The sequence below is a fragment of the Gorilla gorilla genome, chromosome Y, assembly GCF_029281585.2.
Source record: "Gorilla gorilla gorilla isolate KB3781 chromosome Y, NHGRI_mGorGor1-v2.1_pri, whole genome shotgun sequence".
NCBI classification, from domain to species: Eukaryota; Metazoa; Chordata; class Mammalia; order Primates; family Hominidae; genus Gorilla; species Gorilla gorilla.
In genome coordinates, this window is record NC_073248.2 from 31,330,956 (window position 1) to 31,356,611 (window position 25,656).

General features: G+C 36.3%; 1 protein-coding gene across 10 annotated transcripts in view; it reads right to left on the reverse strand.

Moving 5' to 3' along the window:
* The window catches only part of USP9Y (ubiquitin specific peptidase 9 Y-linked), a 204,442-nt gene that overhangs the window by 70,090 nt on the left and 108,696 nt on the right, over nt 1–25,656 (reverse strand). For 9 of the 10 annotated variants that reach the window (XM_055377209.2, XM_055377205.2, XM_063703409.1 and 6 more), the window contains 10 exons: nt 19,684–19,771; nt 16,917–17,259; nt 15,270–15,365; nt 13,971–14,182; nt 12,571–12,811; nt 12,073–12,222; nt 11,181–11,301; nt 4,459–4,589; nt 3,992–4,270; nt 318–443 (listed from right to left, as the gene is read on the reverse strand). In XM_055377209.2, coding sequence (XP_055233184.1) covers nt 318–443; nt 3,992–4,270; nt 4,459–4,589; nt 11,181–11,301; nt 12,073–12,222; nt 12,571–12,811; nt 13,971–14,182; nt 15,270–15,365; nt 16,917–17,259; nt 19,684–19,771 — 1,787 coding nt within the window. The remainder of the gene's footprint in view (nt 1–317; nt 444–3,991; nt 4,271–4,458; nt 4,590–11,180; nt 11,302–12,072; nt 12,223–12,570; nt 12,812–13,970; nt 14,183–15,269; nt 15,366–16,916; nt 17,260–19,683; nt 19,772–25,656) is intronic. The other variant, XM_063703406.1, reaches the window with a different exon arrangement.

Sequence of the window (25,656 nt, forward strand, 5' to 3'; positions counted from 1 at the left end):
AGCCATTATAAATGTCCTATTCTTTGCTTGTGTGAGCAGTTTAAACATATACCAAAACTTATTTGATCTAGTTTGTGCAATGTAAATTATAACTCAAAAAGCTTATTTAAAAATTTCAAAATTTCTAAAGCTCTAATATTAATATTATCAGCAGCTATCAGGTCAAACATAACTTTATGAAATTTTAAATAAATTGAGATAGAGACTAAAGTGTTTTGGGTCTACAATATTTAGCCTCAAATTCTCATAGCTTAATTTATTTACGTGTTAAGTAGAGATCATTCAAGATCCCAGAACTGTCTAACTTTCATACTAACCTCATTAGATATTTGCTGAGCAAGAAGTATGGACTCATTTCTAAGTATGCACTCGGATGAGGGATTAGGAATGCTCTTAAGGGCACTTTGTAGCACCACTGCTTGATCATGAGTAACTTGGTTAATCTGAAAAAAGTGAATCATTTTACGTCAAATGAAAAAACTGTATATACCATAATCCCTAAAATTTTTACATTAAAAAAATTTTTACTCCTCATCCATCACCACTTCCTCGGCATGTTATTCCTTCACTTACCCCTGTGGAGTTTATGGGGGTTTGCGTAAAAATTATTTCATACTGCCAACATTATGGAGCTGTGTTTGAAAGTGATAGATGTACGGAGGTGTTTACCCAAGAGATATAAAACCATATATCCACAGAAGCTCTACGATATGTTGATGAGTTTCCTAACAGTTTTACCTTCATCAGCCAAAACTAGAAACAATCCAAATGCCCATCAACAAATAAATTAACAAAATGTGGAATTACTATACCTTGAATATCGAATATTACTCAAAGTGAAATAAACTACACACGTAGTAACACCCTGGAAACTCCAATTTGAGATGAATTCTATTATTTCTGCACTTGGGCTCATTTGCAGGGGATAAATGATACAACATGTCTCTGGGTAGAAACTTCTCCTGTCCCCGTTTGCCACAGGTTGACTAGGCCTACCATAATACAATGGAGAAAACTGAGGATACCATTAAACAGTCCTTTAAAATCTACAAACTTAGTCTTTAGGAAGCTACTTATTTTGCCCAAGGCTGATTATGCCACCTGCATTCTAATGCTCATTTCACAGACAGGCTAAAGCTTCTCACAGCTTAACCTATCATCCTCTCTACCACTGTTATTTACACAGTAAAGTTTTATTTTATTTTCTTAAAATTTGAGACAGAGTCTCAATCTGTCACCCAGGCTGGAGTGCAGTGGTGAAATCTCCACTCACTACAACCTCTCCCTCCTGAGTTCAAGCGATTCTCCTGCCTCAGCCTCCCTAGTAACTGGGATTACAGGCACACATCACCACGCCCAGCTAATTTTTGTATTTTTAGGAGAGACAGGGTTTCGCCATGCTGACCAGGCTGGTCTCGGACTCTTGACCTCAAGTGATCTTCACCCCTAGGCCTCCCAAAATGCTGGGATTATAGGCATCAGCCACTACACCTGGCCTAAAGTTTAAAAAAAGTTTAAAAAGACCATATTAAAACAGATATTTTAAGAGATTCGAGAGCCTGGGGGAGGTGTTACTGCAATTGTCAGGCGGTCAAAGCGTTAAGACTGAACAAATCAAATACTTCCAGCCACTGTTCCCAACTTCAACCAACGAATTTTAAAATTTATCTGTCATGTACATATTATTTTCATTTTTCAATAAAGTTTTCACAAACAATTTGCCAAGTGATACTACATAAAATTTCACACACAAAAAAACTAGTATTGCAAAGGTGGTAAAAATATACTTTCCAAGTCAGTGGCCTCACGGAATTAAAAATTTCAGCTGGCTGGGCGTGGTGGCTCATGCCTGTAATCCAGCAGTTTGGAAGGCCGAGGTGGGTGGATCACCTGAGGTTAGGAGTTTGAGACCAGCCTGCCCAGCATAGTGAAACCCGTCTCTAGTGAAAATACAAAAATTAGCCGTGTTCGGTGGCACGCGCCAGGAATCCCAGCTACTTGGGAGGCTGGGGCAGGAGCATCACTTAAACCCAAGAGGCAGAGCTTGCAGTAAGCCAAGATGGCGCCACTGCGCTCCAGCCTGGGTGACAGAGTGAGACTCCGTCTCAAAAAAAAAAAAAAAAAATCTCAGCTGACGGTTATCATTTTGGACCAAGCTACTTCATGGCTCTAGGTCTCAATTTTCACTTACTAAATAGAAAGTAATAGCAGAGGCTCAACAAATATAGCTGTCTTTGTGATTAAAGGAGATAAAGCATAGTGACTGGCATACAAGAAACAGCTCAATATATTTTGACCATTAATATCCAATAAATTTAGAAATTATGTGAGGTCTACATGCATCTCTAGCAATTATCTGTTTTATACTAGGTACTAAGTACATACATAATATCAATTACTTGTTGAATAAAAAGTTACACAATGCTTTTAAACTGCAAAAAATTTTGCTAATCCAACTAGAGTTTTTCATGTCAACAAAGTCTTGTGTCACTTGTTCTTACACCAAAATTGTCTTGTTAACATTACTGGTAATATATTAACCCTCCAATTCAACTCAGTAGCAAAAGAAGGATTAGGAGTGCCCCAAAATGCAAAAATAACTCTGTTTACTCTAATACTGGCAGAACCAAATATTCTCCATTCAAAACTTCTCCACGGAAAGGAATTATAGTAATTAAGGATTAATAAGTGTGGAATGTGTAGAAAGTACAACATCTTACTTAATAGCATAAAAAGCTTTTAAATCTATGAGAGAAACCCCTCAGAATTTTCTTCGCGTTTTCCAATTTCTCAAAAGGTAACTTCTTGTACATATTGTAGACAGTCGTACATTAAACATATTTTAAAGACTAATTTTCCTTGAGCTCCTTACCAGAATATGATCAGAGATTATCATGTATCTCTGTGTCCTTTGGTAGCACACTTCTTAAACATGCATACAGAAAGAAATATGTAAAAAGATACAAAAAATATCGTGTATTTCAGTAAACTCCCATAACAAGGACCATAATAAGAACCCTACCTTTTTTTATGTAAATATGCACGAAACCCACAATATAAAGCAATAAAACTTACTCAGGATGGAGACAGAGCTTTGTAAATTAATATCTAAATTGACATGTACATGAACACTTTCTTCTTTTTCTCCTTTTTTTGAATGAAACATTTCAAAAAAACATAAAAGCAGATAAAAGAATATAATACATCCTCTAATACCCATTATCTAGCTTCAATAATTATTAACAAATGTTTAAACTTGTTTCACTGACTCCCAAGAAACAAACCCAGAATTATACTACCCCAGAATTATTTTGAAGCAAATCTCAGACATTTTATCTTAGGTCAATAATGACAGCATGACTCATACCCAAAATAAAATTAATCAGTCTAGAATATACAGATAATCCAGTCACTATCCAAATTTCCCTAATTAACACCTCACATATATCTAAATGTAATAATCTGTATCCCTGAACCATTTTATCTTCAAGCAGTGATTAGTAAAACCATCCTTTATAACATAAGTAAGTGAACTCAATTTAGTTAGAACTGAATTCATCTTTTGCATCCAATCTAAGCACTTCTTGAGAACTGTTGGTGATGCTGCTCAAGGCCAACAGCAAAGGAGAAAGAGATTCATAGTTGTGGGAAGAGAGGTTTGCTGGATGGCAATTATATATTCTCCTTTATGACGAACTGTCTTTATGTATCTTTTTGGTATGACTTAACAAAAGATTCAGGTGAAGTTTTCATTACACTTTAAACAACTGACAGTAAAAAGTGATTTAAAGAGACTGGGAAGTTCACTCAAAGTAGGATAGGCAATAGTCAATCTTTACATTTTTAATACAAATACAACTTAATAGAAAAAATCCCTAAGATAATATGCTATCTGCTGAATTATTTCCATCATCTACTTAAAAGACACAGAGTTTACATTTATTAAATAGTAAGGACTAAATATTTTTAAAAGTTTCTTAACATTTATTACCGGTGTTATGGGGTCTGTACCATCTACAACTGGCTGACAAGCTTCCGCTAGAGCTCGAACATGGCCATAGCCAATCGCAGTTAACAACAGTTTGGCTATTTTAAGAGCATTTAAATAAGCACCCCTTCGAGTTTCCGTATCTGTATTTGGCAAGAAGTTACTTCTTATTAGCATACTCAGTACAAGAGGTAAGCCACCACTTTTCAAGAAGTGAACTTGAAAGTCAGAGGACCCATCAGTTAGAGGCACACCAGCAGGCATTAACAAGGCATAAACTACCTGGAATAAAAAAAAAAAAAGAAGAGTACATTAAAACGGATTTAAAAAAAAACTTAGTAACATCTATTTCTCCTCTGATCATTGCTAAGAAATTCGACTATGTAAAAAACTTTCTTTACAGTCTTATCAGTGTTCTTTACATTACCATATAATATAAAAATTACATTTTTGCAAAGGCAAAAACCAACCTCTGTTAGGTATAGAACTTGGGAGGCAGAAGGACCAAAGAAAAGAGAGTCAAGGGGTGGACTAAGTTTGCCTTCTCCAAGTTTTGCATGGTCCAAACAAACAGCTCGTAATTTTTCTACAGCTGTTCTATCTGCAAAGGAAAAAGACACAGACTAAAATAAAATGTAACTCATGTGTTATTAATGTTTCACATTTGCCATTTCAAAGAGTATTATCTTAAATAAATAAAAATTATATCCACAAATCTCATTAAGCTGAGATCAAATGTTACAATATATAACTAGAACTGGACTGACTGATTAGTGATCAATCAGGACTCCTTAACTGCCAACACAAAATATGAAGGGAAGGGTTTCCTATCCAGAGAGTTCAGATCAATATATCCTCCTTCATCCACTGGAGACAGAAAGGAAAAAAAAAAACAAAACCAAAAACTGGAAAGACAAATAATACAAGCATTGACCACATATAATTGAATAATAAAATGACAAATTATCAATTAAAAATGAGCAAAGGATGTTAACAGACATTTCTTCAAAAATAGATAAACGGCTAGGAAGCAAACGAAAAACTGCTCAGCATCATTAGCCATCAAAGAAATGCAAACAAAACCATATTAACATCCCACTTCAACATCAGTAGAATGGATAACCAAACCAAAAAAACATTTAAGTAGTATTGGTGAAGACGAGGAGAAACTGTAACACTCCTACCTTACCGGGAGGATTGTAAAGTGGTACAGCCACTTTGGAAAAACTTGGTAGCTCTCAATAAGTTAAACATAGACTCACTGTCATCCAGCCATTTGAGTCCCAGATATACAACCCAGAGAATGCAAACATAAGCCCCCAACAAAACTTCTACACAAATATTCAAAGAAGTATGGTTCATGGTAGTCAAAAGCTGAAAACAACTTAACTGTCCATCAACAGATGAGGGGATCAACAAAATCTAGTATACACAAACCGCACTATATTATTCAGCCTTAAAAACAAAACAATTCTGCCACATGCTAAAACATGATGAACTTTGAGGACATTACTGAGTGAAACAAGCTGGTCACAAAAAGAAAAAATACTGTATTATTTCATTTGCATGAGCTACGTAGAGCGGTAAAACTCAGAAAGAGGAAGTATAATGATGACTTTGAGGGTAGGGGAGCAGGAAGAAATAGAAGAGTTGTTTTTAGTGGGTACTGAGTTTCAGCTTTGTAAGAAGAAAAAAATTCTGGAGACTGGTTGCACAACAATGTGAAAACACTTATTACTAATGAACTATACAATTTAAAATGGTTAAGATGATAAACTGTATGGTAACTTTTCCACAATTTCTTTTAAAAAGTGAATTGCCTGATGGTAATAGTCAGAAGGCATGCAAGCCCAATTTGAGAAATCTTGTACAAAACTGGTCTTCTTCAACAATGTCAATGTCATCAAAGGTGTTGTAATTCCTGATATTGATAAAATTCTTCTGTGGTTATATAAGAGAATGTTCTTGTTCTAAGGAAACACACTGAGACAGTTAGGTAAAAACACAGGTTATGTGTAACTTCCTCTCCAAATGTTAGAAGAATTATATGCAGAAAAGAATGATACAGCAGGTATGACCACATTTTAACAGTTGCTGAATCTGGAAGTGTATACGGAAGCACTCTGTATTATTCATGATGTTAAAACTATTACAATGTCAAAAGTTGGTTATATTTTAACAGAAGAAAAGAAAAGATTCAGTGGACAGGGGCGACCATGCAAAACAGAATAAACCAAGCAAAACTCGGTACAGGCACTGGAGAAAGCTTGCTTGTTGTATAACAACACATTTCTGTAATACCAATTAGCTCATTTCCAATTGGCAAAGAGGGTCATAAATGTTAGTATAATGTGTAAGCTAAGCTTGGCAGATGGGATCCCTCCTAGGCAAGAAGAGCCAGAGAGTAGAAGTATAACCTTCAGATAGAAAGAAAGAAACCATTACCTTGAGTGCTACATACATAAAAACTTTCAGCTCTACCTTAAGAAATTAAAAGGGAACACCTATTCCTATCCTTGTAATGCTCTCAGACCACATCACCTGCTGATGCTTTTTATGTTCCACCTATATGGCAGTCCCTCTGTTTCAGAATATTCTTTCATTCACTTGCTTTATCTCAATGCTGTTAAGCCAACAATTTCTTTTCATTTTGTGCATACTTAATATCTTCCAAAACATGAGCTAGTCACACTGAGGCATCTACCTGGGCCATCCAAATTATACACAAAGTCAGTCACTCTTACTTCTAGTGGTACTCTGCTTAAATTGTATGTTGCATGGCAGCCTGGCATTAGAGGCTGAAGCCAGAGCTAAGTGAAGAGGAGGTTATCTAGGCAAGGAAAAGGTTGGTAGAGAAGATAAATAATTGGTAACTATAGGATTAATCAAACAAGTAAATATATTAAAGAATAATACTCAGCCAGGTTTCTCACTCCTGGAGACAAAACTTTTGTATAAGGAAAGAGAAAAGAAACAAAAAGAAGCTTGTGGAACTGAACTAAAATTGGAGGTAATGGTGTGATCTCATTTATAGATAGCTAGATAGATAAGATAGATAGATAGATAGATAAGCCTGGCTTTATTGTGCTCTACTTCACTATCCTTTGCAGATACTGTGTTTTATACAAATTGAAGGCTTATGGTAACCCTGCATCCAACAAGTCTATCAGCACCATTTTTTCAATAGTATGTGGTCATTTTGTGTCTTGTGTCACATTTTGGTAATTCTCACAGTATTTCAAAGTTTTTCATTATTATCATATCTGTTAGGTGATCTGTAACCAGCAGTCTTTGATGTTCCTATTGTAATTGTTTCGGGGCACAATAAATTGCACCAGTATATCACAGCAAACTTAATAAATGCTGTGTGCATTCTGACTGCTCCACTGACTGGTCCTTCCCCATCTGTCCTCCTTCTCAGGCTGCCCTATCCCTGATATACAATAATGCTTAAATTAGGCCAATTAATAACCCTACAATGTTTTAAGTGTTCTTGTGAAAGGAAGTCACACATCTCTCACTTTAAATTAAAAGCTAGTGATTAAGCTTAGTAAGAAAAGCATGCCAAAAGCTGAAATGGGCTGAGAGCTGGATCTCTTACACCAGTTAGCCAAGTTGTGAATGCAAAGGAAAAGTTCTTGAAGAAAATGAAGTGTTGCTCCACTACACATAGGAAAGATTAGAAAATGAAACAGAATTATTGAAAAGAAGAAAGCTTTAGCTGTCTGGATAGATCAGTAACAGCCACGCATTCCATTAAAAGCCAAAGCCTAAACCAGAGTGAAGCTCTAACTTTCTCCAATTCTATAAAGGCTGAGAGAAAAGAAAGCTGCAGAAGAAAAGCTTAAAACTAGCTTCTTCCCTTAAACCTCATGAACTAACCTCTGCTACTACCATCATCAATTATCTTAGCTTCTAAAACATAAAAGTACAAGTTGAAGCACCAAGTGAAGCTATAGCAAGTTACCTAGAACATGGAGCTAAGATAATTGATGATGGTGTCTACAGTAAATGGATTTTCAGTACAGACAAAACAGCCTTGTAGTAGAAGAGGATTCCATCTAGACCTTTCTTAACTGTAAAGGAGAGATTAATGCCTGGCTTCCAGGCTTTATAAAACAGGCTGACTCTGTTGTTACGGGCTAATGTCACGGGTAAATTTAATTTGAAGCCAATATTTATTTACCATTCCCGAAAATCCTAGGGTCCTTAAGAATTATGCGAAATCTACTTCGTCTGTGCCCTACAAGCAAAATAACAAAGCCTGGATGACACCACATCTGTTTACAGGATAGCCTATTGAATAGTGTAAGCCACTGTTGAGACCTACTATGCAGAAAAAAAGATTTTTTGAATGTATTACTGCTGATTGACAATGTATCTGGCAACCCAAGAGCTCTCATGGAGATGTATGTGGAAATGAATGGTGTTTTCATTGCTTGCTGACACAATGTCCATTATGCAGCCCATGGAGTAATTGTGAGATTCACCTTATCACTTAAGAATAGCTGGGTGTGGCAGCTTACACCCATAATCTCAGAACTTGGGTAGGCCAAGGCAGGTAGATCACTTGAGGCCAGGAGCTTAAGACCCAGCCTGGTCAAAACAGTGAAACCCCATTCCTACTAAAGATACAATAAATTAGCTGCACGTGGTGGCACACACCTGTAATCCCAGCCACTCTGGAGGCTAAGGCAGGACAATCACTTGAACCTAAAAGGCGGAGACTGCAGTGAGCCAAGAGGGTACCACTGCAATCCAGCCTGGGTGACACAGTGAAACTGTCTCAAAAAAAAAAAAAGGATTACATTTTGTATGGCTATTGCTGCCATAGACAGTGATTCCTCTGTTGAATCTGGGCAAAGTATGTTGAAAGCCTTCTGGAAAGTATTTTTCCTTCTAGATGCCACTAAGAACATTCACGATTCATGGGAAAAGGTCAATATAACAACGTTACTGGGAGTTTGAAAGAAGTTGGATGACTTTGAGACATCAGTGGGGGAAGGAACTACAGATACAGTGGAAACAGCAAGAGAACTAGAATTAGAAGTGAAGCCTAAAGATGTGACTGAATTGCTGCAATATCACAATAAAACTTTAACAGAGATGAACTTGCTTCATATGGCTGAGCAAACGAAGTGGTTTCTTGAGATGAAATCTACACCTGGAAAAGATTATATGAATACTGTTGAGATGACAACAAAGGATTTAGAATATTACACTACATAAGCTTAGTTGATAAAGCAGGAGCAGAGTTTGAGAGGACTGACTCAAGTTTTGAAATAAGTTTTACCTGGGGTCAGATGCTATCAAATACTATCCCAAGCTACATGGGAATCTATCCAGAAAGGAGAGTCAATAGCAGAAAAGTTCACTGTTGTCTCCTTTTAAGAAATCAACACAGATGTCCCCAGCTTCAGCAACCATCACCCTGATCAGTTAGCAGCAGTTGATGTTGAAGCAAGACCCTTCAATGGCAAAAAGTTACAATTCGCTGAAGGCTCACAAGATAGTTACTATTTTTTAGCAATAATGTATTTTTAATTGCTGTATCCCTTTTAAAAAAGATATAATGTCATTGCACATTTACAGTGTAAAAAACTTTTATGTGTATAGTGTATAAAACTTTTAGTTTTATACTAGTGTAAAAAACTTTAATGCGCACCGGGATACAAAGAAACTTGTCCGACTTGATTTATTAAGAGGTACACTTTATTGTGGTGGTATGGTAATGGAAACCACAGTATCTCCAAGGCACATCTATAGACATATACATATGGTAGATTTTATTTATATGTTAGAGAGCCCATATTTTATCTTCTATGGAACATTTTACACTAAAACAAATCAGTGATCAGGTAAATGGCCAATTTAGTCTTGGAGCTGGAAAATGGCTCATTTGTAGGCCAAGAAATACAAGCCATTTAATGACAGTAAGTTCAAAATCAGATGTTATTTATACAAAAATACCAATTTCTCACAGCTGAAGAAACTACTCTTTCATCTAACAAGATCTGTTGATTACTTAGTACACACAACAAACAACAAAAAAATCAAAGTAAAACTACCATTCCAAGGCACTTCATCATTAGATTTCAGAACTAAAGAGTTAAAAACAAAGCTTCTAGACAGAAAGTTAAGACACAACAGGTTCAGTCCTCCCAGGAGCCAATATTGCCATGAAACTGCAGATGTTCTACTTTCAGCTCTATGTTTCACCTACTCCAAGTAAAAAAAATAGAAAAAAACAAAACAACCATATAATAAACTACTGCATGTGGGAGAGTTTAGGTGCATTCAGAAAAGTAATGTCTTAACAAAAAAATCTTGTTTTCCATGTATCGATTTTTAGAAGGGTGTGCTTCGGCAAAATGAAGACTGACTCAAGAAAGATGCAAGACCAAGGAGCACCAGAAGACCACCAAAGGAAAGGCTGTATACAGAAGTCCCAGAATGATAGCTGTGTCAAAGAGAACAAAGCACAAGGCAGCAGGAAGATGAAATGCTCCAAGAAAACATGATATAACAGATTTGACCACGTGAACAATTGTTTTAGGAAATTACTGGAAAGAGTATGAGAAAATTTAGTAATCAACACCAAGAAAACCAAGCAAATGATAAGGGCAATATTAAAATCTAGTATAATCATGTGTGAGTAACTTAGGAGATTGTAGTATTTTCACATTGTGTTAAAAATGTGAACAATGCATATAGATTTAAACAAAAACTGTGACATGACCAGAGAACAAGGATGTGGTAATGCATAAGAAATACATTTTCACAAGTCAATACTTATGTCTAAAACCTGACACACAAAAATAGCATGAGCATAGTGCTTAGAAAAAAAGTGGTATATCCAGTAATGAAAGGTAAACCTTGAGGGCGAGTTTTCTTTGATAGATGGATGAGGTAGGAGACTGTTGTTCGTCACTGGGAGCCTTGAAAGAACCCTGACTTTCTGAAGTATTAGTTTTCTAGAAGTATTTCATGAAAATTACATGCTTCTAAATATTTTCCCATCCATGAAAATATTTTCATCAGCAACACTATGAAAGACACATGATCAACATTAGAGACTATTCCACAAAGTATATTAGATTTGCAAACAGAATTTGTTAATATTTTCTTTTTCATCCATCATGTAGTTATGAGCATCCTTTCTGTGGAATAGGGGGATGGACCATTTTCTTACCTGGTGGCACAAGTTTCATAAGTACTCTTGCTCCATCTCTAAGAGGTGGCATATTCAGTCTGCTACCTAAGTCTGCAACTTGCCAAAGGAAAGAGATGTATCTGGGATGCACTGACATTATCTAGAATACAGAATATACAAAATATTTGCCTGCAAATTGTGCTACAAAAAGTTTTTTGTTAATGAAAATTTATCCACTCTCTATCCTTCAAATAAGGTTTCTATTGGTCAATCACATTTCTGGATATACCATTTATACCACCCCGAATGACTATTTTTACATTGATAAATCCATTGATTCAACATGCAAATTTATACATTACATATTAAGCTTTCTAATATACTTTGAGTAATTTCATTGCAACAGTTTTTCGATTTTTTTGTAAACTGTAGTTTCACATAGTACTCAGATGCTGATTATACAAAAGGCACCTCACTCCCTCAGGAATTAAATTCCTAATCCAATTTTTTCAGAGACTTAAATCTCCCTAATGCTGAAGTGACTGGTATAATTGTAGGCATAATTTTTAAGAGGCTGAGGGAAAGGCTAAGAAAGGTAGAAGCTGTTGTTCCTTTACATATGAGATGTATTTCTAAGAATCATAGAAAGATAATACATCCTATTTTTCTTTAAAACTATCCTAAAAGACTGAAAATATGGTAGTACCTTCTAGAGCTATATATTTAATACCATACGTAAGCTATAACAGATTAATTCTACCTACACAATTTTATTATAAATTCCTACAACTAAGAAATTCACTCAGAAGTTAACAGTTGACTATACCGTTGACATTTTGACCCATTTATGAATCTCTGTAAATCTATGAAGCTCCTCAGAAAAAGAACTATTCTACACATTTCTTCATATTTTGAATAGAGAATTACTCACCACCCCAGGCAAACAACTTTCCACCTCTAGATTGGGACCATCATTGTAATGATTACGGTGGTTTCCAGGAGATGCAGTTGAGGAATCGGAAGAGCTATCAGGACTTGATGGCATATTGGAATTTATTTGTGTAAGTTTGGCTGTAATTAGCTGAAAATAATAGTGTGTTTAGTAGCAAAGACAAGGCAAAACATTTCTACAAGTAATGGGAACTAGATACATCGAAAGGTTAAAATACACCTTAGGCTTTAATTTTAGAAATACATTTAAAAATTATTGTCTAACATAACCATTTAATTGTATTTCCTTTAAGTTCTGTGACATCTGTCTTATTCAAGGTGATTATAATCTAGATACCAACACAGAAGTTTGTACATAATAGTTAGATGCCCAACAGACATTTACTAAATAATACATGTTAATAATAAATGTTGAGGCTTACTAATATAGCCTCAACATTTAAGTTTCATGACTTATTTAAAAGCTGTATTTACTTACAGATTTATCTTTTAAGTTTAATTGTCCAATTAGCTTTCTGTCATCTTCAGAATCTATCAGCTCACCACCTACAAAAAGTTCAATTTTTGTGTAGGCTACATTGGCTTTAATACGATTAACAATACATCGCCGTACTGAACCAATTGTGTCATTCGTATGAGACCATATATCCAACTCATCAACCTGTCTGCCCTGGTTTGGAAACCGAACTATAAGAGAGAGGTGTTTGCCACGAAATGCTCTGAAAAATAAATAAGTAAATAAAAAGAATTTAAAAAAAAGAAAAAACCACAATGATATTCAGCAGACTGCTAAAAAAAACCCTGAAAATTTAATATTTTATTATTAAGTCAGAGGATGACAGTTAAAACAACTTATTTTGTATTTAGGATCTTTAGAACACCATGCTTCTTTTAAACAGTGAACAAACATCACAATCTTGGAAATGCAATAATCAAATTCTGTTGTTAATCTTATCTCTGTGAAGGCTGAAAAAAAGCTTCCTACTTATGATAGATCATAACAGACATGAGTAATGCTTCAGTTATTTTCATGCCACAAAACTCAACTCACTAAGACTATTTTCAAACACGGAATATGAGTTTCGGCTTGGACATATCAACAAAAATGCTAAAATGCACGTTTCTGTCAAAATATACCCCAAAATATTTATCTTGTTATAATCTTGCTTACTTTATTCTCTTCTGATAGGTAAGATGCAAAATAAAAAACAGCATTAAAAAGCAATTTTACATTTTTTCAGTTAAAAAAGTGGAATCAGACTTTTAAAAAACTTGATTGTGCTCATTCTGTAAACTTTCCCCAAAACTGTAATTGCCATTAAATTGTTAATAAGTAACTGACTTTAGTTATACTTATATGATTTAGTTATATGATTATTTGTATCATGTGCTATAGAATTTGTATATAATTTATGATTATATTAATATCTGACTATTAGATCATCTAATTATTTTATGGTAATTGGTTTTTAAATTTAAAGGAATTTTAGCAAACACCATTTAAAAATATTCCTTCTCATACTGGCTTAATAAGCAGTTCGTAATTTTGTTTTTAAGAACGTTCAAATAAAAAAACCATCAAATGCAAAATAACTCTATCACACTTAAGGAATGATAACAACTTGGAAAAATAAAAGAGACACTGTTAACTAATGAGTGAAATACCTTACCAAAATATAAATCAAAATAAAAATGTACCCTATCAAAAAGCATCTTTTTTTAAAAAAGATATAGCTGTTTTTAAAGGTGAGAATATTGGAATTCAGAAATAAGAACATCCCCCACTTTCCTTTTAACCTATTATTACTTTCCTAAGTAACTTTCTAAGAAAATATTAAGTAATTGTAAATTAACACTAGAGATCAACTTCACACAAACCTCGACATAGGTAGAATCATTCTTTCCTTGTGATAATCACTGTCACATTCATTAATGTACTCTTTTATAACAGTTAATACTCTAACCATTCGAATGGCTTCTTGTCTTGCACAATTAATGCTGTTTTTGTCACCATCAAAAACACACAGTGTATCATATGATGCTTTTAAACGATCAAAGCAAGACTGAATGAAGTCTTCATGGATAACCACCTATAAATAATGGACAAATACAGATAATCCAGGTTGTTTAAAAATGAAATGTGACATCAATCTAATAAAAAGCAGTAAAATGTCAATTTAAAAGTAACTCAATCATAGTCACATTTACCCAGTAATAAAATACAAGTTTCCTGAAAAGGAAACTGATTACGTGAAACTAGCAAGTATAAACCAATTTTGTTTTTAAAAAGTGAATGTTGGCCAGGTGTGGTGGCTCACGCCTGTAATCCCAGCTCTTTGGGAGGCCGAGGCAGGTGGATCACCTGAGGTCAGGTGTTCAAGATCAGCCTCACCAACATGGTGAAACCCTGTCTCTACTAAAAAAATACAAAATTAGCCAGGTGTTGTGGCAGGCGCCTGTAATCCCAGCTACTCGGAAAGCTGAGGCAGGAGAATTGCTTGAACCTGGGAGGCGGAGGTGCAGACAGCCAAGATCCCGCCATTGAACTCTAACCTGGGCAACAAGAGCGAAACTCCATCTCAAAAAAAAAAAAAAAAAAATGAGTGTCCAGTCGGGCACACGTGGCTCATGCCTGTAATCCCAGCACTTTGGGAGGCAGAAGAGGGAAGATAGCATGAGCCCAGGAGTTAGACACTAGCTCTGGCAACATAGTGAGGTCTCATCTCTAACGATAAGAACGAAAAAAAAAAAATTAGCTGGTGCAGTGGTGTGCGCCTATAATCAGAGGCAGGAAGATAGCTTGAGCCTGGGAGTTCCAGGCTGTAGCTGAGTTGTGGCCACACCACTGTATTCCAGCCTGGGTGACAGACAGAAATCTCAGAAAGACAAACAAAAACAAATGCCTAGACAAAAGGCCAATCTAAGACAAAGTTCTGGCCATCTCAACATAAGATAATGAATAATTACATTTAAAATTATTTCAATCACCTAAGCATAATTATCAAAGACACATTTCTTTAGTCAGCATTGGGCAAGGGAGAAAAGTGGATTAAACACTGAAAAAATATTTTTGACAAGAGTTAAAGATTATTTTCTAGTTATTTTCAGGTTAAAAAAGATACTACCCAACAACTTAACCCAATTGTTGTGGATCTTTTTAAGCACTTCAATTCTCACCTGATTGGCTTTTAATCTTGGGCCAAGGTTTGTGTATATCTCTTTAAGAAGATCTATAGCTCTGTTAGCAATCTCGTCACTACTCTGAATCACAACCTGGTTCCAAAAATATTACAGTATTAAAACCATTCAAGATACAGTTTAATTTGGTATTTAAATTTAAATCATATCCTTAATTATTTTTAATATAATCTTCAATAACTTAAAGATAAGTTGATTTTGATACTCAATATAAAATAAGTGATCTTAAGAATTCAAAGATTAATAAAAAATACAAGTTTTCTGAACAAAGCTGTTTGCTTAAGAATGAAAGACACAAATACTTCAAGTGATAATATTTAACTTGTCAACTTGGTAGTCAAGCTGTCAGGTTTTCAAGGGGTAATTCAAGTATGCTAAAAAAAAAAAAGTGCGAGAAATACTATTTAACATAGAGCTATCCTGCTGGCCCCAGCAATTTTTGTAAATCTTTACCAATCATTTAATAAATCAGTGTTTTTTGTTTTCAAACTAACTTTAGAATCCTTGCACCTTAGAGTATTTCACGAATGAAAATTTGGGGAGTTTGAAGACAGAAAGGAAATGAATAATGGGAAACTAAGCAAAGAAATGCAAGCTTTCCTCTCTTACTTCCACTACCTGTATATAGTTTTTTAATTGATAGGAGTTACTACTAGTTAAAATGCTTCAAAACCACTGGTTTTAATGGAACACCATAGCAACTTCTCAGTTTACATAAAGTTTGTCCAGAGAATAAGTAAATAATAAAACCCAAAATATAAGCTGTGACACAACAGATTAGATATATCAAGATGGCAACAAGATATATTACACTATTAATATGGGAAAGTTAGCTTTATGAGCATGCAACATTTATCCCAGCTATTTAAATATATACAAAGTGAACAATATCAATAAAGGTATTGATTCATAATGATATCCTAGTAATAGTCTTCTGTCCATCGTTCATGTCAGCATCAAATACATATAAACTTCAAGATCTATCTTATATAGAAAAGAGAGAATAACTTCCACAAAGGAGGGGAGAATAGAAGATGTAGCTAGCATGTAGAGGGTTACTATTATTCTTTTTTTTTTTTTTTTTTTGAGACGGAGTCTCGCTCTGTCCTCAGGCTGGAGTACTGTGGCGCAATCTCAACTCACTGCAAGCTCCGCCTCCCAGGTTCACATCATTCTCCTGGCCTCAGCCTCTCAAGTAGCTGGGACTGAAGGCACCTACCACCACGCCTGGATAATTTTGTTTTTGTATGTTTAGCAGAGACGGGGTTTCACCGTGTTAGCCAGGATGGTCTCGATCTCCTGACCTTGTGATCTGCCTGCCTCAGCCTCCCAAAGTGCTGGGATTACAGGCACGAGACACCGCACCCAGCCTACTATAATTCTATACATCTGAAAAGGGTGACAGATTCTAAGTTAGTACAACAGGGTGAGAGAAAAAACCAGTAATGAATAAAATATAAGAAGGTAAAGAAGAGCAATTATCCTTGCACACCTAGATTTCTAGGACAAGCATCAAAACAGAATATAGACATGAAATTCTCAAGCAAAATTATGACTCTTGAATTATTTTTAAAAAGTAACCTCAGGTACAATGTTGGCAAATGAAAGTTCTTACTGCTCACTTACCCTCCAAAGGTAGTCTAGTCCAATTAATTCCAAATCATCCATCATATAGGATCTTCTTTTTGCTATTAGTTTCCTTTCTCGACAATTGACAGCTTTGAAAAATCTTTCAAAGCATTTCATTCCATTTTCAGTTAAAAGGGAAGGATCAAGCTGAAGCACATTACTTTCAAAGAAGTCCTTATTAATATCAGGATCTAAGTCTGGTTCATCCCCCATTAACTTGGAATACCACTTAAAACAGGCTTCGCGATCACAAAGATAAACTGCATTTTCTGCTAAGCACTTCCATATTTGTTTTGCCTGAGGAGCACAGAGCCACAGTTGGCCATCCTTGAGTAAAAATCTTGGAGAAACATAAATCAGTAGTTAGGGTCAACATAGTTTTTTCCTGCAAAGCAAGTTTTGACAGGCACAACATAATACTTCACCACAATTATATTTTAATTACAGCTTTAAAAATATGAATTCTTTCAAAATAATTTGTTAAACACGTATCTGGAATTTAAAATGTGTCAGGTATTCATTTGTTTAACAAATATATATGAGGCAGCTACAAAATGCCAGCAACTTTGCTGGGTGATGTGCCCTAAGTAAGAAGACTTCTCCTCATTTTCAGCTCCCCTTCTGAAACCCAATACTGATTTAGCTCTCCCTTAAATTATATCACTGCAAAATAAGGTTATTACACTAAATGACTTTCAGAGATAACTAAATATCACCATGAATTTAAAACTGCTTACATTTCTGAAAATATTGCACTCATAACTAGCCATACGAAACAAAAAATCCACCAGTAATTAAAAATTATGTCTATCTCTGTAATCATTAGTGTGTCCTCAGTGATGTCCTCGAGCTTTTTAGTTGTTTCACTATTTATTAGTTCACTACAATAAAACAATGATTAGTCTGCTTTAAGCAGTCTCTTTATTTGGTTGGCTTCCACTTTCTCTTAGCACTCTTCCACCCACTCTGTCTACTATTTCTACGAATGACAATGAAAGGACAAATAAGTTTATTTTAATTTAAATAATAACTTCACACTTAGTTAACAAAATGACAGTGGCTTTATTCCCAAAAAGAGTGTGGTGTTTTTATTTAATAGCAGAAGGTTTCTTCTTCTGGATCTTAATTTTTTTTTTTTTTTTTTTTTTTTTTTTGAGACAGACTCTCACTCTGTTGGCCAGTCTGGAGTGTAGTGGCACAATCTTGGCTCACAGCAACCTCTGCCTCCTGGGCTCAAGCAATTCTCCTGCCTCAGCCTCCTGAGTAGCTGGGACTACAGGTGTGTGCCACCACACCCAGCTAATTTTTGTATTTTTAGTAGATACCCGGTTTCACCATGTTGGCCTGGCTGATCTTGAACTCGTGACCTCAGGTAATCCGCCCACCTCGGCCTCCCAAAGTGCTGGGATTACAGGTGTAAGCCACCACGCCTGGCCTGGATCTTAATTTTAAGTTGTTAATATCTCTGTAAGAGTGCTGAGCATGAAGGGACCACCTAGATTAAATCTACCTAATCTCTCTCATCCTAATTTATAAATGAGCAACAAGAGATCCAGCAAGATGAAACACAGCAGTTTGTAAACTAAGGTTTCAGTGTAAATGTCTGAAAATTCACTGGTGTCATAGGGCAGACACTTTTAAAAACTTCTATATGGGTAATCTGGTCTCTATCACATACCAGCTGTGTGATTTCAAAGCACTTTGTTTTCCCCAAATGGAATCCCAGTGAGGAGTTAACACCTGCCTCACAAGGCTGTCATGATGAGTAAAGTGATTAGCACAAGGCCAAATATATACAGCCGGCATTAGCTCTTATAGCTTCCCCCTTTGATTAACTGTAGTACTGTAATATGAACTCTGGAAGGTCATCTGATTCTAAACTTTACTAATAGAATGAATAAATTCTAACTAATTTTTCCAATCCAATAAACCTAAGGAACACATTTACCAAAAACAATGGCTCACTTTGGAAGAGATACTCAATATTAAGAGGCAGATTGTTTTTCTATGTGGTTAAAAAAAAAGGTACTACAAGTGTCAGAAAACCTGATACTAGAATATTTTGCAAACTGAAATCCTATAATAAAGATGAGATCTATCTGGCAGACCATAAAATCCTCAATAGTTATGAACTGACTGAATAAAAAAAAAAACAGACTTTATGTCAAATAAATATTGTCCCATAAATTATCTGATTGATCAGCAAACAGAATTACATGCTCTGTAAAAAGAAAACTAATCCCAGAATTAATAGAGAAAAATAATGAATTCAGTAAATTTTATAAAACACTGATAAATAGTTCTGGCAACTTTTCTTAGTATACTTATTCAAATACTTTTCTTGCAATGGTATGGTAAACTGCATTTCTAAGAGATCTCTCAATATTCAAGCTATACATACATAAAAAAATACATGTCATGAAAAGCTATGTATTACTGAGTAAATTCAGTTTGGAACATAGATTTGGCTTAAAGGACAGACAACTTTACTTATCCCATTTAAAGTAATGTTATTATACATAGTTAGAGGTTGCTTTTGTCTCTATCATTGTTAAAATATTCACAAGCCACTCAGGAGGCTGAAGTGGGTAGATCACCGCCTGGAGAGGTTGAGGCTTCAGTGAGCCTAGATTGCCCCACTGCACTTGAGCCTGAATGACAGAATGAGATCCTGTCTCAAAAAGAAAAAATAAATACAGAATAAACCTGCATTCCTTATCACTGCAGTGCCTTAAAAGAATAGCACTGATGGTTTAAAACAAACCTAAGGAAGTTTAGTCGTTCTTGAACTTCTTGAACATGACTGTATCGACTTCCAAGCCTCACTGTTTGTGGATCATAGTCTTCATGATCTGCAAATAAACCAAAATTATGCATTATACACATGTATATCCACAACATTATGGACTTAGGTAAAAAGAAATTATTAAGTTAATAATCATTCTCATTAACGGAAACTTGTAATTATGGTATGTTTATTTGAACCGTTTACTCCCACAAAAATACAGTTACTTTTTACACAAAGAAAAATATAACTTGCTGAACACGTTATCAAAAATTTTTTTTAGTCTAATTCCCCCTTCATTCATCACACACACTGGTGCAATTTGTGAGTACAGCCTATGATTTTTTTACCATCATGTTTCCATTTTCCTTCCTTCTTTGTAGGCAAAGTATTTCCTTCCTTCTTTGTAGGCAAAGTATTTCAACATTAAAAATATCACTTCTTTATTCACTCAAAAAAATTAAGATGAGAGAAAATGCTGTATTTTATAAAGTTATCATATGAGTATCTCAATCACCAGGGTATGAACTGGCTCAAACAGTCTCAGATACTCTGAAAAACCACCTTGTCATTATGATTATAAATACTTGTGTTGGAAACCAGGCCTAGCCTATGTCAGAAATCTTTATTTTTTAATATAAAATTGGTAAATGCTTTTTATTTACTTTATTAACATCATCTACTGGGTGAAAATCTCAGTGCTTGTAAAGAATTTTTTTTTTTGAGATGGAGTCTCGCTCTGTTGCCAGGATGGAGTGCAGTGGTGCGATCTTGGCTCACTGCAACCTTTGTCTCCCGGGTTCAAGTGATTCTCCTGCCTCAGCTTTTCAAGTAGCTGGAGCTACAGGTGTACACCATGCGCAGATAATTTTTGTATTTTTAGTAAAGACGGGGTTTCATCATGTTGGCCAGGATGGTCTTGATCTCTTTACCTCATGATCTTCCTGCCTCGGCCTCCCAAAGTGCTGGGATTATAGGCGTGAAATACCATGCCTGACCTGTAAATACATTTTAAACAGCAAAGATTAAGTTCAAAGCTACTGTCCTGGCTAGGCACGGTGGCTCACGCCTGTAATCCTAGCACTTTGCTAGGCAGAGGTGGGCAGATCACAAGGTCAGAAGATCAAGACCATCCTGGCCAACTTGGTCTCTACTAAAATACATACCATTAGCCGGGTGTGGTGGCACACGCCTGTAGTCCCAGCTACTCAGGAGGCTGAGGCAGGGAAATCACTTGAACTTGGGAGGCAGAGGTTGCAGTGAGCCAAGATTGCTCCACTGCACTCCAGCCTAGGTGATAGAGCAAGATTCCATCTCAAACACACACACGCACACACACACACACACTTATTCAAAAGGTAGTACTCAACTAAAATATGAATTTACTCCAACACAAAAGCCATGCTTTTAAAGAAAAGTACCCTAAGGTGGCTTATCCCAATACCTAGCAAAATAAAAGTAACAGAAAAAAGCATTAGAAGAATACGATAAAAACCATATGCCTGAAAATGACTGTTTATGAGATTAAACAGAAGACAGTTGAAATACATGCCAATACCAAGTGTTGTCAGGAATGAAAGACCTTTATCCCGAAACTTTTAAACATAGTATGGGAGAAATATGTTGTTTTTCTTCTGCAACAGACACAGGTATTTCTCAGGTATACATCTCTTGGACCTTGTAACGTTCACACTTGGTGCCAAAAAACGTTCTTCAATTAGAAGCAAAATCTTGACTTGCAATAAAGACGGAATAGAATGTTTAGAATGTGCACTATTTAGTGAAGAAAGAAATCTCACATATTTTGACTCGTGGCTTTTTACTTCTATATACAGGAACACCTGCCAACAGTTGCAGAAACGTAGAGCTTACTTCCATGAGACCGACAGATTGCACCAAATCTCAGACCCTCAAGTTTTCTTTAAAAATCTGGCACAATAATATAAAAAGATTTTCAGTTGCATATATGTTTTCTTGTTTTTCCGACCACTGATATTGAAACATCTGTTTAAACATCAGACTGGCACTTGAGGTACTTTTTCATCCCCTATAGACTTTGAACTAAAAGCTATTTTTTTTTTCTTGAGGGGGAGTGTGTGGCATGGGGGTGGTTTATGTGTATGACTTTACATTTTAATGTAATTTCAAATTTATAGACAAGGTGCAAAAATAATACAATGAACTACTGTTTATCCAGATATATCAACTGTTTAGATGTTGCCTATTTGTTTTTACAGGTATCTCTGTTTATATGTATATGTCATTTTAATGAACCATTTAAAGGTAAGCTGGACACATCACCTAATTTTATTCCTTAAAGTTATGTTTATTTCCCAGTAACAAGTACAGTTGACCCCTGAACAACATGGGCTTGAACTGCACTGGTCTACTCATTAATATATATGGATCTTTTAAAATAAATGATGAGTATTGGAAAATTTTTAGAAAATTTGTGACAATTAGAGAAAACAGATGAACAACATAGCTTAGAAATATTGAAAAAAAAATAAGAAAAGGCCAGGTACAGTGGCTAACACCTGTAATCCCAGCACTTTGCAAGGCCAAGGCAGACACATCACCTGAGGTTAGGAGTTCGAGACAAGCCTGGTCAACATAGTGAAAGCCCATCTCTATTCAAAATATAAAAATTAGCTGGGCACGGTGGTGGGCACCTAATCCCAGCTACTTGGGAGGCTGAGGCAGAAGAACTGCTTGAACCCAGCAGATGAAGGTTGCAGTGAGCTGACATGGTGCCACTGCACTCCAGCTTGGGCGACAGTGAGACTCAGTCTCAAAAAAAAAAAAAAAATTTAGAAAAAATGAAATGTCATGAATACTTAAAATATGTTTATTTCAGTGAGCTCCAGTGTTGCTGAGTATACTTAAAATGCTGTGTGATTCTAAACTCCTGAGTGAGCAGTTAGTCTCTTCAGTAAATTATGTATCATGGTAAAAAGTAATCTCTTGGCTGGGCATGGTGGCTCATGCCTGTAATTCCATAATCCCAGCACTTTGGGAGGCCAACAAGGGAGGATCATGAGGTCAGGAGTTTGAGACCAGCCTGACCAACATGGTGAAACCACGTCTCTAATAAAATACAAAAATTAGCTGGGCATGGTGCAGCATGCCTGTAATCCCAGATACTCAGAAGGCTGATGCAGGAGAATCACTTGAACCCAGATGGTAGAGGTGGCACTGAGCTGAGATTGTGCCACTGCACTCCAGCCTAAGTGACAGAGTGAGACTCTGTCCCAAAAAGAAAAAAATCTCTTGCAGTTCTCACATATTTTTTGTGTTTAGTGCAATAACGGAAACAATGAATGACACCAGAGGACCCAAATGATGTGCTTCCCCCAAAATAGTGAAAATCATGATATCACAAGAAAAAGCTGAATTGTTTGATATGCATTGCAGACTGAGTTCTGCAACCATGACTGCCCACCATTTCACGATAAATGAATTCAGTGTAAGGACGATTGTAAACACACACACACACACACACACACACAGACAAACACACACTCTTCATGAAGCTGTCATTGCATCTATGCCAACAGAAACAAACTTTGCACTTTTGTGAAATATCTTCAATTTTGTATTGAAAATGCAGTTTTTTTGAGTAAGACTGCTATAAAAAAGGCACACTTATAGACTAATATAATGGGAAAAATCAAAGTCATATGACAACTTAAAGCAAAAGGTGTAGGAGTTCGGTCAGGGTAGTGGGAGAAATTATAAGAAGAAATTATAGGAAAAGATGCAAACCTTCTTGGAAGGCTAGGAGGTTTTGCAAAAGCTTTGAAAGATAATTTGACTGAAGGCAGCCAAATTCTCTTATCCAGAGCCTGAGAGCAAAAGGTAGATAACAAGGAAGTGTAAAGGAATTGATCTAGGTAAGTTAAGTTTACTTAGGCCTCGGAACCTGGCCTTTAATCATGTGCGTGCAGGACTGCTCTCTCCAGGTAAATACCCACAAGTTGTGTTGACTGAAAGCCTTTGTCATTAAATCTGTATTAAATAAATGCCCACTTCTCAGGGCTGCAACTGCTGTGACTCTTTACAGCACCTTCCTGGGTGTCTGTGAGCGGCTCAGTCCCCTAGCCGCGTGCCCAGGCAAAAAAAACCTGTGTCTGCATACATTTTCTCATCCGTCTCTTGGCCAGAGTCTGCGGGTCAGACCCAGCAAAAAGGAAGGTGAAGGATTTGAAACTGGAGAACTGTCAGCTTAGGATGATGTGATAATTTCAGAAAGTGGTTTGTCTTTAAAAATATCAAGATAACAGGAGAAGCAACTTTTGCAAGCAAGAGGCAGCAGTTGAGTTCCCAGATGACATTCGTAAAAATTATTGAGAAAAGATATCTGCCTCAACAGGCTTTTAATGCAGATGAAAGTGCCCTATTCTGGAAGAAAAAAAAGGCACAGAGGACATTTGTTAGTAAGAAACAGGCAAGTACTAAGATTTAAGGCAGGAAAGAGTATGCTAACTGTAGATGCAGTCAGGCTAATGATCAGGATGGCTCTTTTCCTATAAAGTCTTAATGCTCCACCTCGAAAGGAAAAGATAAACACCAGCTGCCAGTCTTGTGGTTGGACAACAAGAAGGCTTGACAACTAGAAGAACCCTTTCTCTGGGTTGGTTCCATCAGAGCTTTGTCCCTGAAGTCAGGAAGTACCTTGCCAGTAATGGGTGCCTTTTAATGTTCTTTTGAAATTAGACAATGCCTCTGGCCAAAGGCATCAGTGTGGTCTGCTTGCCTCCAAACACGTCTCTAATTCAGCCTCCAGATCAGCAAGTCATAAGGGACTTTAAGGCTCATTACACATGGTACTCTCTAGAAAGGACTGTGAATACTGTGTAACAGAACCCTAACAGAGAGAAGATCGTTACACCACTGCAGATGCCATGATTGTAACAGAAAAGATGATGAAAGCCCTGAGGCTGGAAACAACAAATTCAAAACTATGTCCAGATGTTGTGCATGACTTCACAGGATTTACAACAGAGCTCATTAAGGTAATCATGAAAGAGATCATGCAAACAGCAAAAACCGGATGGGTTAATGGTTTCATGATATGAATCTTGGATAAATTCAAGAGCTAATAGACACTACACCGAGGAATTAACACAAGACAACTTAATGGAAATGAATGCTTCTGAACCAGTGGCAGACAATGAGGAAGTAGTAGAAGCACTGACGGAAAACAAACTGACATTAAACAAGCTGGCAGAGGATTCTGATCACTAAAGACTGCTTTTGCCTTCTTTTATGACATGGACTTCCATAATACAGGTGCTGAAAACTACAGCAAATGGTGCAGGATGGATTAGTACTATACCGCAGCAGTCCCCAAACTTTTTGGCACCAGGGACAAGTTTCTTGGAAGAAATTTTTCCACAGACTGGGTTTTGGGATGAAACCATTCCACATAAGATCATCAGGCATCAAGTGCAATGACCACTCAACCTAGATAGCTCGCATGTGCAGTTTACAATAGGGTTCCCGCTCCTATCAGAATCTAATGCCACCACTCATCTGACAGGAGGCAAGACTCAGGAGCTAATGCTCTCTCACCTGCTGTTCACTTCCTGCTGTGTGGCCCAGTTCTTAACAGGCCAGGGACCAATCATGCTCCTTGGCCTAGGGGTTGGGGACCCCTGTTGTACAGAAACATTTTTTGAAACATGACAAAGCAAAAACATCAGACAGAAATAATATTTCCCTAAAGTTACACAGAGTGTGCCTGCCTTTCCTGCCTCGCATTCCATTTCTTCCTCAACTGACACCCCTGAGACAGCAAGACCAACTCTTCCTCTTCCTCCTTGTCCTCAGCCTGCTCAATGTGAATACAACCAGGATGAAGGCCTTCAGGGTGATGCACTACCACTTAATGAACAGTAGAGGTTATTTTCTTTCTTACAATATTCTCAGTGACATCTTGTTTTCCTAGCT